We start from the raw sequence: 12633 nt of genomic DNA on the forward strand, positions 1-12633 counted from the left end.
ATTTATCGATCAAAAATTTCGACCGAAACCTTTTCGTACCTACACTCTCTAAAGATACAAACTAAAATCAAATCACCAATACACTTTTTTAATAAAGATACATGAAATACTGGATGACAGTTTATATATTAATATGTAAGTCGATAAAACAGAAATTACTGATTTGGGGGTGGGGGGGGGGGTGGGGGGTTCACTTATGAAGTATTTCAGCTGGTCCAACAAAATTCAAATAAAAAACTAGTGGCCAAAACGGATCATATTTAAACTTTCACATAAATAGACCATTTATAATATTATGAACCGTTTGAGTATTATTCCACTTGGTGTGGTTGACCTTAGCACGGCGCTTCAAAGTATTGATGTGAAGACTAGAGAGTATCCCTTCAATCTGTCCTTGTTCCTCTCTGCAATTGCTGTTTCCACTTGGTGTGGTTGACTCTTTCCCCTCTCTCTCTGTAAGGAATTTTCAAGCTTTGCCTTTGTTACTATTTGATTGTTTGCAAGTATGCCTATCATTTCTGATTAGCACAATGTTTCAGTTCAAAACTTTCTTCGTAATCCTTATGGGATGGATTGATACAGTTAATTAGGAGAATTTATAACTTGTGACAGATAGGGAAGTGTAGTTGGTGAGTTATATACAGTTACTCGCCAAAATAGGCAGATATCTGATGCCAAAAAAAGTTGATGTTTTTAAGTTAGGATTATGATCTATCTGACGGAATCTTGAACATTTTCATTCTGTACTCATAGTTCAAACTGAGAATTCAACCTTATGTGTGCTCTGCTGCATTTCTTGATCTAACTGGAGAAAGTATTTCCTTTTATAGTACATGCCCTCATCAAATTCAGTTCCCGTTAAGAATATTTTCAATTAGCGACCTGTATTTAACTGGTGTTTGGGTCAAAGGAATATTGAGAATTCAAATTTCCAAAATTTGGTAGGAAATGGGAGATTCATCTACCGGAACATATAAAGACGTCACATCGAAAAAATTTAGAACTTGATCATATCCGATAGATTTAACTCCATTAGGAAAACCATAACAATTTAGCCAACTGATGAGCAAGCATTATCAATATCATATCATACAGGATATTGGGATGAGTTTTTAGTGTTTATAGAACCATCCATGCTTCCATGTCTTAAGCTAAATCCCATACAACAACATCTGTATCAAGCCTTACACTTAAACCACATAATATGTCCCAACACCAAGTATAGAGAATCAGCTCACAGTACACAAAGCATAAAGGTTGGGGTACAGCCCCAACAAAATCATACAATCCATAAAATGGATGCTATATTACTATGACAATCCAAGGGATTTGATAGAGTGAGTGCAGAGTTCAATACAAAATGACCAAACTACTAAAATCAAAAACATCTCAATGGCACACATGAGAAGTGTCAGCCATCTCAAAGCTAACAATGCTTCTGCTCTTGTGTGGTGTCTCAACATCTGGATCGAACTTGATTTTCTAAGTGTAAACTTGATTTCTTACCTCGAAATCTTATGGGAAATCTTGATGGGATGTTAGCCCCTCCAATCCCTCTCCACAATTTGGTGAGCAAGAGCTTATTTTATTGTTGTTTCTTTAGCAAAAGCAATTCTCTTCCCTGTGGATCTTCCTCCAACAGAATCAATGGCATCACATTTAGCTTTACTCTCTCCTTTTCTCGCTTAGGCTACCGCTCTGTGTGTTAGTATCATAAATTTGCAGCCACTGCTGGAAGCTGTGTCTAGGGGATATATCCTAATTGACATGGATGGTGTGAGTCAAAGGTGTTTTTCCCATACTTATGTGGTGTTATCATTGAGAAAATAGCTGGGAATCGTGGTTTTTATGCTAGAGGATCCGGACACACTTCAAATCCCCTTAGTATCCTCAAGCTTTGCCGCCAAAAGCCTTTGACGCGATGCATCAAGCTTTCTATTGAGTTTCTTGGCCAAAATGGCCTCCAACGCATCACACCAACATTTTCTATTGCATACAAGGGTTATCCTCAGTACTGTGCACCTTCACTAAATGCTCATACCTTAATCCAAATGGCAAACTGGCTGTATAGTTGGATGCTAGACTTCAAAGTTACAAGTTTTCTTCAAAAATCATTATCAATCCTTTATAGATTAAGACTTGTGCATCTTTAAAGTTATGGTATGTTTCACACCTTCACTTGTTAGAATAAGTCCAAGGTTCCAACTCCTCTTGTTTCCAGAGCACCCTTACCTTAATATAAATAACAACCAACACATCAAGCACATATACTTTCTCATGTCGTATATATATCTAGCCAAGAAATGGGATATACTGTTACATTGGGATTCACTTATTTGTTTTTTAAGATTATAAGTGTTAAAATGTAATTCATGTGCCTTGCATCATTTTTTTTCTTTTTCAGCTTGGTGCTAGTCAGCACTCATTTTATTTGACTTCATATTTTTCATCTTAAAAGCCAAAGAAGAATGGAGAAACCTGTGGTAATACTCATTTTTACAACTGTAATTATTAGTCTTGAATGCTTAGTACAATCAGATGCCTCTACACATCGGTATAAAAATGGAGATGATGTCCCTTTCTATGCAAACAAGGTTGGCCCATTCTCTAATCCCAGGTAGATACTTTAAACATTTCAATCACTGTGTTTGAGCTTCTGCGTTATGTCTTTCAAGAAATGTCATCCATTCTTCAGTTAGTGTCAGGTATATAATTCATTAATTGGTTAGTTAACAACAAAACAACATACCCAGTGTATTCCCACAAGTGGGGTTAAAAGGATCACTTCATCAACACTTCAGTATCACGTAAAACAAGGAAATTCCTGTCTCTTTCCCCAAGAAGTACCCCGTCCACATAGTTTCTATTTGAAGACACTTTCTTCATAGCTGCATACACATTAACAGATCATACTTCAATTGTTTTCTGATCGATCAATTTTATTACTTTCTGCTTTAGGTGAATGGTTAGCTTGGTGAAGCATATGTCAAATTTATTTCCTACCTGATTATAAATCTGATAAAACCCTTGGAACTGGTCAATAGAAAACGATAATATAGTTTGATGAATCAGACATATCTCTTTGTGGGTTAAACTAAGGTGGTCATCAAAGGCCTTAGACAATCTTGTTAGGCAGTTTAATGAAGCAAATAAAATGAAACATTTCTCTAATGTTTCTTACTGTTTTGTCTGCTTCCATAATGTTTTTCATATTTCCTATTGCAGTGAAACTTATGCTTATTTCGATCTTCCATTTTGTCAACCAGGTTTTCTTCTTCACTTTTATTAAGTCCTTGATTGTCTATTACTTTGAATAAGGATCACTATTCTTATCACACATTAATCTTTTTCTTTTTTTACCTTTTTGTTTTTGTCAATCTTCTCTTAGGTTTTCCTGTTAATCTTATTGGTTTTCTATTGTGCTGAAACATTATCAGATAATTTGGAAAAGAAGAAAGAATCGTTTGGTGAAGCGTTGAATGGAGATCGCCTTATATTTGCTCCATATAAGCTCGAGTTTTTGGCGGACAAAGATGCCAAAGTTATATGTAAGAAAAGGTTGACAAAGGAGGAAGTTGCACAATTCAGAACCGCTGTTGCACTGGATTACTACGTCCAGATGTACTATGATGACTTGCCAATATGGGCGTTCCTTGGGAAGGTCGAGAAGGACGGAATTGATGACCCTAATGAGTACAGATATCACATTTATACATTTTATCAATTTGAAATTTACTACCACAAGGACCATGTTATTGAAATCCTAGTTAGAGTCGATCCATCTTTTACAGCTGATGTAACAAATGATAAGGAAGTTGATGTAGAATTCCTGTACACAGTGGTGTGGAAGGAAATTAACACCCCATTTGAAAAGAGAATGGACAAATACAAGAGCTCTTCTGCTTTGCCTCATCACTTACAAATTCACTGGTTCTCCATTTTAAACTCATGTGCAACAATTTTCATCTTGATGTCATGTATGGGAGCAATTTACTTGCGAGTCCTGAGGAGAGATATTTACAAGTAAGAAGATATATCCATTTTGTTCTTTTAAGTATGATATGTTTTGACCTTAGTATCAGACTAAGGATACTCCTTTTTCCTCAATCTTGTAAAGGCTTGCACAGGATGAAGAATTTTCTGATAACCAAGAAGAAACTGGGTGGAAAAGCCTCCATGGCGATGTCTTCCGGTACCCAAAGTGCAACGATTTGCTTTCTTCAGCGCTTGGTTGTGGAACACAGATGTTGGCAGTGTCAGTAATTTTTGATATCATCTTGTTTAAATAAGAAGTACACATCCAGCATGAACTCTTTGTGAAGATACCTTTCTTGATCATGTTTCTGCAGTGTGGTGGTCATTCTATGTTTAGGCGTGCTTGGTGTTTTTCAACCGTATGATCGAGGAGTTTTGCCCACTGCGTTGGTCATAATATATGCAATAACTTCTGCAGTTGCTGGATTTTCGGCTGTATCTTTTTATCATCAGCTCGAAGGTAGCAACTCGGTATGATATGCAGGATTCTTGCTACCTTAAACTCCTCTCTCAAATTGAGCTCTTAAGAGAATATTGTACAGATAACCTTATTAACTTGTTTTTGGCATGACAGCTAAGGGTTCTATTGCTGACGGGAGGAATGTTCTCTTGCCCCTTGTTGCTAACCTTTTTCTTCCTTAATACTGTTGCATTCAACTATGGGTCTACTGCAGCACTTCCTTTGGGCACAATTGTGGTTATACTTCTCCTCTGGGTTTTTCTAGCATTACCGTCATTTGTGTTAGGTGCGATTTCTGGGAAGAGAATAAGGTCTGAGTTTCAAGCTCCTTGTCACACCACAAAGTGTCCTCGTGAGGTTCCCCCACAGCGTTGGTACAGGCGTGTGATAACCCAAATGGCAATGGCAGGACTTTTGCCTTTTGGTGTCATCTATATTCAGCTATATTACATATTTGCTAGTGTTTGGGGTTACAGGATATACACAATATATAGCATTCTTTTTGTTGTGTTCATTCTCCTTCTGATTACAACTGCTCTTGTCTCTATTGCTATGACATACATCCAACTTGCCGCAGAAGATCATGAATGGTGGTGGAGGTGCGTCTTTTCTCATCTTATAACTATGATGCTTTTGTTACTATATATTGCTTTTCTTTCATAAGGTGTAAATTATGATTATCTCCTATCCAATTATACAAAGCAGATTGATTTGCTATTCTTGGAAATAAGTTAGTGGGAGAATTTCCACATCTTTGTTTCCTGAATTCTTTGTGTTGCTGTTTAGTTGGCTCTTGTCTATATTTTCCCGTCTATGACCATAAGACAGTCAATGCTCTTGAAACAAGTACTGCTATCATGTTTTTTGTTATAAGTGCAAATGCAAATTCATGTTCTAAGATTTTTTCCTTCTCTATTTACCAGTCAATAAGGAAGTTTAGCTCAAAAGGCTTGTGTTTGATTCTTTTGTCACCAGTTCTCTTAGTGGGTGATCTGTAAATCTAACTTTAGTTCTCATTCAGGCCTGTGGCATGCCATGGCCCTGGACTGCTGGTACTCCCCTTAAAACTTTTTTTGAACTGAGAAATTCCTTAGTGGCAGTAGCACACGGTCTGAAGCTCGATAGATAGTAGCTAGGCCCATCCTTTAGCCTTCTCCACTGAAATACCAAACTTTTGTCTGTCGTAGAGTTTGATCCATGGCGTGCCCCTCACCCACACGTCATGTGCTGCGCTCTTACACTAGACGAAAGACCTGTGGACCCTCATTTAAGCTTTTAGTAACCAAAACGGAATAAAAACTGTAAGAGCCTCATGCTATTTAGTTTAGTTTGTGATTCTTCCCAGTCTTCATTAAAAGGAGAGTGCCCTAATCTTCATTTGCTTGTATTTTTTCCCTCCAAAAATACAGCTATCGAGGTTTGAACCCCCTTCCTCTCTTAAAGAATTAAGGGGCTTAACCAACATATTGATAAGCTCTCTGCCTTCATTTGCTTTTATAATTTTTAAAGATGTGAATAGATTTTGCTAAGTAATCATATGTTGAAGTCACCCTGAATCTCTACCTTTCTGCTATGGTTGTTCAAGAGGTTTCGGTATCTTGGCTTACCTTATAGTGGTTCTTGAGGATATCCTTAATTTAGCCATCTCGCCATTTAGCTTATTGGAGAGCATAGCCTTAACTTTGCATTAAAAGAGTTCCCTGCTAGTTCCACAAGGACAGTAGGGCACCGAGTTTATCTGGTCTTGCAGGTTCTTTGCCAGAGGATTATCTTAGTCACCTACAAATGTCTGATTGCTAAGCAATCGAAATATTTTGCTATGTCTTTGTGGCTGACTAATTTCTCACTTGAAACAGGTCTTTTCTTTGTGGTGGATCAACTGGCTTGTACTTATTTGGTTATTCCATGTACTACTACTTTTCACGGTCAGACATGAACGGTTTCATGCAAACCTCGTTCTTCTTTGGATATATGGCTTGTGTTAGTTGTGGTGTCTTCCTTATGCTAGGCACTGTCGGCTTTCATGCCTGCTTGCTATTTGTTCGTCTTCTGTATGGCTGTATCAAATGTGAATAGCTGGTTGCTTTCAAGAACATCCTTAGCTTGTTTGGAGTGAGTATGTAATATTTAGGATCAAAGCAGGTCACAATGTTCCCTTTAATGTAAGAACAAAGAGATTTTCTTATTCAAAGTTTCATCAATGAATCAAAAATAATTTGCAGAAAGTTTTTAAGTATAAGTAGTGATCCTACCCAACATCTTGTCCATCAAAGGTTTGACACTGCATAATCGTGAGAGACTACGCATTTTTTCTACTCTTTGTTGTCTTCATCAATGTTCTGCCCAATTTTACTAACTTAATATACATTCAACTTATCACTAATTTGTTATGTCGGTAAGAGAAATTTTTATGACTATACACAGCGCGATCAAGTACACTATCTAATCAAATAAAGCCAGGTAATTTATTTTTTTCAATAAATGTATTGATCGATCGAGTTGATAAAAGACCGGACATTTAGGAGTAATATAACCTGAATAAACAGTTTTCAAACGTCCCTAATTAGTGCCATATAAATATTCCAATTCTTCAGTTATAACGTTAGTAAAAGTAAAATTCCCGGTATGATTGATAAAAAAAATGGAAATTTTTTTCCCAAGTAAAACAATTTTTAAAAAATGAGAAATGTGATTTTCATGAAGGTCGCAGGAAAAAACAGGTTTATAATTAATTTCTAAGTTTATTGTCTCCTCCACCTTCACCCAATGTCTCCAAACCCATCATTTCGCCTCTCTCCACCCCCGACCCTCTCTCACACTATTATTTTACCAATTTACATATACATTAAAACCTCATAAAATTAATATTCGGTTAAGTAATAATCTCTATAAGATAATAATTTCCTCTGATCCTGACTTGGGCCAATTGAAAAAAATCATTCATTTTGATAAGATAATATACTTTTGGAAGACCCATATATAAATATATGATTCTATTAATATTATAAATTAATAATATATTAAAAGTATAAATATATTGTCACGATCCAATCCACCGACCCATGCGTGCATTCACTATAATACCGAACTCCTAAGTAGGAGAACTTGCATACCCCAAAAGTTAACATGCGGAAAATTCAATGAAAACAAAGGTAATTACAAAAATAGGACTTTATAAATAACATTTTTAACACACTTTTAAATAGAACTTGTAAAGTAATTTATCAACTCCCATCGATCTAGTCTAAACAAGTACAAGAGCTACTAAGAGTACAAGTAGACAAGGTAACAAAAGACACAGCTCCAACCATGCGGAAAGGAAAAGTAGAAGCTATTGGAGAATTCTTCGTCTTCACCTAATGAGACATCACCAATCCTACATCCAGACTATGTCAAAAAAATAGCAAGAATAGTATCAGTACACACGTACTAATAGGCATCACCCGTCAACCCGACGTCCACCATATAAAATAAGAAACCGACTAGTAAGATCACAATATAAGCCACCCGCTTCTTAACCTTCTCAACAACTTGCTCATCATGTTCTTGATTATAGCCTAACCATTCAACTCATTAACGAACCCCCAATTCCACCCACGAGCATTCCAACGAACCACGCACTATGAACTCTTACTTTCTAGTCACATTACTCAATCATGATCACATAACGCACTACAACAACTTCCTTATCACTAAACTCAAACGTTTTCCCCAAGGTGAAACCCACCTAAGTATATTTCATCGCATACAGTATCTCTACTTCTTTCTTTCGCAATTGCAGCACACGAACAACTCTCGCTATCCATTACTCATCCCTTGAACCCTTATTGCCCTTTGACTATACCCCATGAGTTCGTTCAACAAGAGGACAATCAAATTATTTCTCATCATAAAAGTGCAACATATATAGTCAAAACGACCATATCATCACATGCAGTTATAGAGCATACACAATAACATTGACATGAAGAACAACAAGGTATTTCACAATTTCCAAATATAGCAGTTAAATAAACTAGTTAGTCCTCTCATGGAACCTAGTCCAAACTGTTAGTATACCAGAACGTGGTACCCGATTCATTAGTTATGTCGAAACGTGGCAATTTGATTCCATTTTTTATGCTGAAACGTGGCAGTCCGATCCCAGTTAGTTATGTCGAAACGTGGCAATTTGATCCCAGTTAGTTATATCGAAATATGAGAATCTGATTCATCAACACATTACAATCACAAAAATAAGTATCCTCTCAAGTCATACAATCAAAAAATGATTCTTGGCATATAGTCATTCGTCTATCCCATTTACAACAAGTGTGATCAATAATGCAACATTCATATACCTACAAGTATCATAATGAAGCAAGAACATACATACATCACACAATCATAGAATCACAACCATCACCTACAATGGGTTCCTCGTCACATACATCATGGAACCCTAGTTCGACCATACTCAGCCCTAATTCACTCCTAAGGCTTCTTTCTAGGGTTTGAATCATAGATCATTCGGAGCACGAAGGCTTACACATAATTTTACCATTGTTTTACATATATTACACAATGAGCACAGATTTAAACTACTCAATACATAAAAACCTAGCCTACTTGGGCACCAAGCAGTTGCACGAAATTTTGACTTCGATTCAAGTTTTTCAAGCTTCGCGACGGTGAATTTGGCCAAAAATTCGTAAGATCTCACCATCCCCGCGCTAGAGATCTCCTTCTCCTTCCTTCCCAAGCTTAGAGCAACCTTTCTGAGGTATTTATGGTGTTTTATGACTTATTTAGGTATTTTAGGAAGATGGAGGAAACAGAATTTCTCGTAATTTACTTTCTGCTAGCCTATCCCGCCCTGGCGCCGGCTTGCCCCGCCCTGCGGCATCTGGCTCACTGTGGCGAAACAGTGACCTAGAATTTCTCGAATTTTTGTTTCTCCTAAATAACGACGGCTCAGGTCGTTACATATATCTAAAACAATTTAGTAAAATATAATTTTATTATGTTCTGGTTTTTGATAAAATTTAAATATAGTTGAAGCTCATCTCTAACTTTTCTTATTTCAACCAAAAGTCTTGATGTTGTCTTTTCTAATCGCACCATAAAATTGTGAAGAATTCTAGATTGTGCAAAGTGTTTCCTTAAGCATAACTAGTCCAAAAGTATTGTATCATCTTCAACTTTATCATCAACATTGTTATTCCAATGATATCCACAATTTGTTTTTAAGCTATGGACCTTTGAGCATATATAATTTTAACCCATTCAATAGGTAATTAACGTTCATTTTATTGTGGTAACCAAGATCAATAATCATGACCTCAAGTAAATGATGATGTTTTCACAAGTAGGTTTTTTCAAATTCTTTGAAATTTCATCCCGAAACAATTTTGTTGGCGTCAAAACACTCTTTAAATTAATAAATATTAATTTATCGATCAAATAATACCTCTACAAAAAAATAATATTTGATGATCTCGCCTCAGGGGCGGAGCTATGGCATGGCAAGGTTGGTCACATGAACAACCTTCGTAGGAAATTTTTTCGAAGATATATACTAAATATCAATTTTTTTAGATATATACTAAATGTTAAACAACCTTAATATAATAAAGGTTGACACCCAGCGGTTAAGGCTGCGCAAAAATACCTCTGTGTATTAGGTTCGGGCCTAATTGTGGCAATTTCTTTAATTTTTTTCTTTATTCTGTTTTGTCCTAAAGTATGAACATCCTTGGCAAAAATTCTGACTCCACCACCGTCTCGCCTATATTAATTTAAAAAGATTTTACTATAAATGCTCTTTGGCTATTATTTTCCTTTTACTAATTTATCAAACACTAAAAATTAAATAAGAAGTTCATATATTTGTTGTGAAAAATATTTTTCTTGGTACCTAGCAAACATACAAAAATTATTTCAATCACAAAGATTAAGTTCCACCAGTTTACTCCCCAATACCAAACATATGACAAAAAATATATACATGATAAGAAGCCTATCACCACAATCTGTTTGTACAAAAATCTCACGTCATGTTAGTTAGCAAACAAACGAAATGCAGCTATCAAAACTAAATGCATATATTCTCTAATTAATTAATGTCATTTTACTGTCTGGACTTATTGCTACATTTATATTTCAGTCAGCTTCTCTTATTCCTTCTTTTTTTTTTCATTTGAATAATCAGATATAGACAGAGGAATGATATGCTATAACATATAATGTGTTCGAGTAATTTCAAAATTAAATCCTTTTGTGTTAGAACCCAATTGACAGTAAATATATTTTTTTTAAAATTCACTCAAAAATGATCCGCCAAGAATATATAGAAATTTTGGAGTCAAGCGCTAGCTAAAAATAGTTTAATGTAATTTCTTTATATTAAAAATCATAATTAAGAAGCTTCACGTGCATATTTATCAACGTAAGCTCTCTCGTTTGTAAGGTGAGGCTAATTCAACTTGTAAGGAATCATTTTAAATATTACGACAAAACAAATATATTTGATAGGTACTAATTTTTCTTTTTTTTATCGATAATATTTATCATTGCAAAAATATTTAACAGCAATTGAATAACATCATATTAACTATACTGTTAAACATAATATATATATAGAGACAATTATATATTTTCACTAAATAATCATCCCATATTTTTTATTTGTTGTAGTGGCAATATGTTGGGTTTGAGTATTTTCCTTCCTTTGAGATTTAAAATTAGCCCAAATTTAACTATTCAATTTTGCCCATAAGCCCAATATTATGGTGCGTATGAGGTGAATCACAAGAGTTTGAAAGCAGTCATATAAAGAGAAAAATAAGAAAGTGCAGATTCTCGCACAAGCCTTAGCAACCATTTTCGAATCACGATTCTCGTTTTGTTTTTTGTCCGATTGAGCTAATTTTTGGACAGTGTGTTTCTTTCACCTTAATCTTTGATTGAGAACTGAGAGAGGGTGATTTCGGAGTCTTGTAGCTCTAGATTTTGGCTCGTGAATAGTAGTTGCGATTTGATATTTTTGCTTCTCTTATTTCTCTAGTTTTTTGGTGTTATCTTGTAGTCGTGTTGCTCATTGTTTGGCATGTTGTTGGTGACCATTTTGGAGGACACTTTTGTAACTCTTGTTGATAATAATGGAGCTTTGGTCTTGTGGTTTTTATTCTTCACACTGAAGAGGTTTTCCACGTTAAATTTGGCGTCTCTTGTATTGATTTATTTTTCTTGCTTGGTTAATTAGTTCGCTGCCCAAATTATTTTATTCTTGCATTATTTTGTTTTCTATTGGTTTAAATAGAAGAAAAAATTTTAACGGGTGTGCACATTTATTTTGTTTTCTCTTGATTTAAATAGAAGAAAAAATTTTAACGAATATTATTCCGCTACTATCCTGTCGTGCACATTTATTTTGTGCTTTCCTTTCAGAAACATAATGATCATTGCGTAAAGATGTTATTGAATTTATGAATTGCCTTTAATTTAGAGTATTGTTTTCATTTTGAGTTATTTTAAGGGCATTTAAACTAAAAATATCTTTCAGAACTTTCATTGTATTTGGATAAATTCTAAAATGTTTTTAAGAAATTATTTTTAGCTAAAAAAGATATAAATATGCCAAATTATAGAATTTATAACTTATATTTTTTAACTTATAAACAAAAAGTTATAAATCCATCCAGACATACTTTAAACTCTTAATATTGAAAAATGTTTTGTTGAACTCCTCTACAAAAACAAGAAATATTTTGTAGGTGGATAAAAAATTATGTTAGTATTCTTTTTCATTCGATATCATATTTATTTTGGTTTGATCCGTTGGAATTTATATCGGAAAGGTTTACTATTAGTATAAAACATTATTTATTTGCAAATAAAATTTCAATTTGAAATTAACTTAGTAGGCATTTGTACTTGCTATAGGAAAAATCATGATTTCAAATTAATATTAAGACATGTAATTTGTGATTGTAATTTTTAATCTCAATTAAAAAAAAAGTATGTTTTGAGATTTTGAATCACAATTTCAATTTTTATTAATATTCAATATATAAATTTATATATTATATCAATAAAAGATAAAAATGCATCATTTTAAATTTATAAAAAAAAAATATATATTCGATGTGAACAATTTA

The 12633-nt window shown here is 34.5% G+C and overlaps 1 protein-coding gene across 2 annotated transcripts; it reads left to right on the plus strand.

Moving 5' to 3' along the window:
• The first annotated feature begins 287 nt into the window (after positions 1-287).
• Positions 288-6731, plus strand: LOC107023537 (transmembrane 9 superfamily member 3-like). 2 transcript variants are annotated; one of them, XM_015224254.2, is made up of 8 exons: positions 288-455; positions 2405-2617; positions 3226-3266; positions 3438-4023; positions 4118-4255; positions 4350-4506; positions 4610-5094; positions 6352-6731. In XM_015224254.2, exons 2-8 carry the CDS (start codon positions 2469-2471, stop codon positions 6569-6571), a joined length of 1776 nt encoding a protein of 591 aa, XP_015079740.1. In that variant the 5' UTR covers positions 288-455; positions 2405-2468; the 3' UTR covers positions 6572-6731. The 2 variants fall into 2 exon arrangements, with proteins under 2 accessions (XP_015079740.1, XP_015079741.1); XM_015224255.2 differs by having other exon boundaries at positions 2459-2617.
• Positions 6732-12633: the final 5902 nt, after the last annotated feature.

The sequence above is a fragment of the Solanum pennellii genome, chromosome 6 (assembly GCF_001406875.1).
Source record: "Solanum pennellii chromosome 6, SPENNV200".
Classification (NCBI taxonomy): Eukaryota; Viridiplantae; Streptophyta; class Magnoliopsida; order Solanales; family Solanaceae; genus Solanum; species Solanum pennellii.

Bases quoted from the DNA above. Each gene is read 5' to 3' on its own strand.
- LOC107023537 (XM_015224254.2), top strand. From the start codon at position 2,469: ATGGAGAAACCTGTGGTAATACTCATTTTTACAACTGTAATTATTAGT. The intron at 4,024-4,117 runs GTAAGAAGATAT...AATCTTGTAAAG, and splicing joins CTGAGGAGAGATATTTACAA to GCTTGCACAGGATGAAGAAT. The intron at 4,256-4,349 runs GTCAGTAATTTT...ATGTTTCTGCAG, and splicing joins GGAACACAGATGTTGGCAGT to TGTGGTGGTCATTCTATGTT.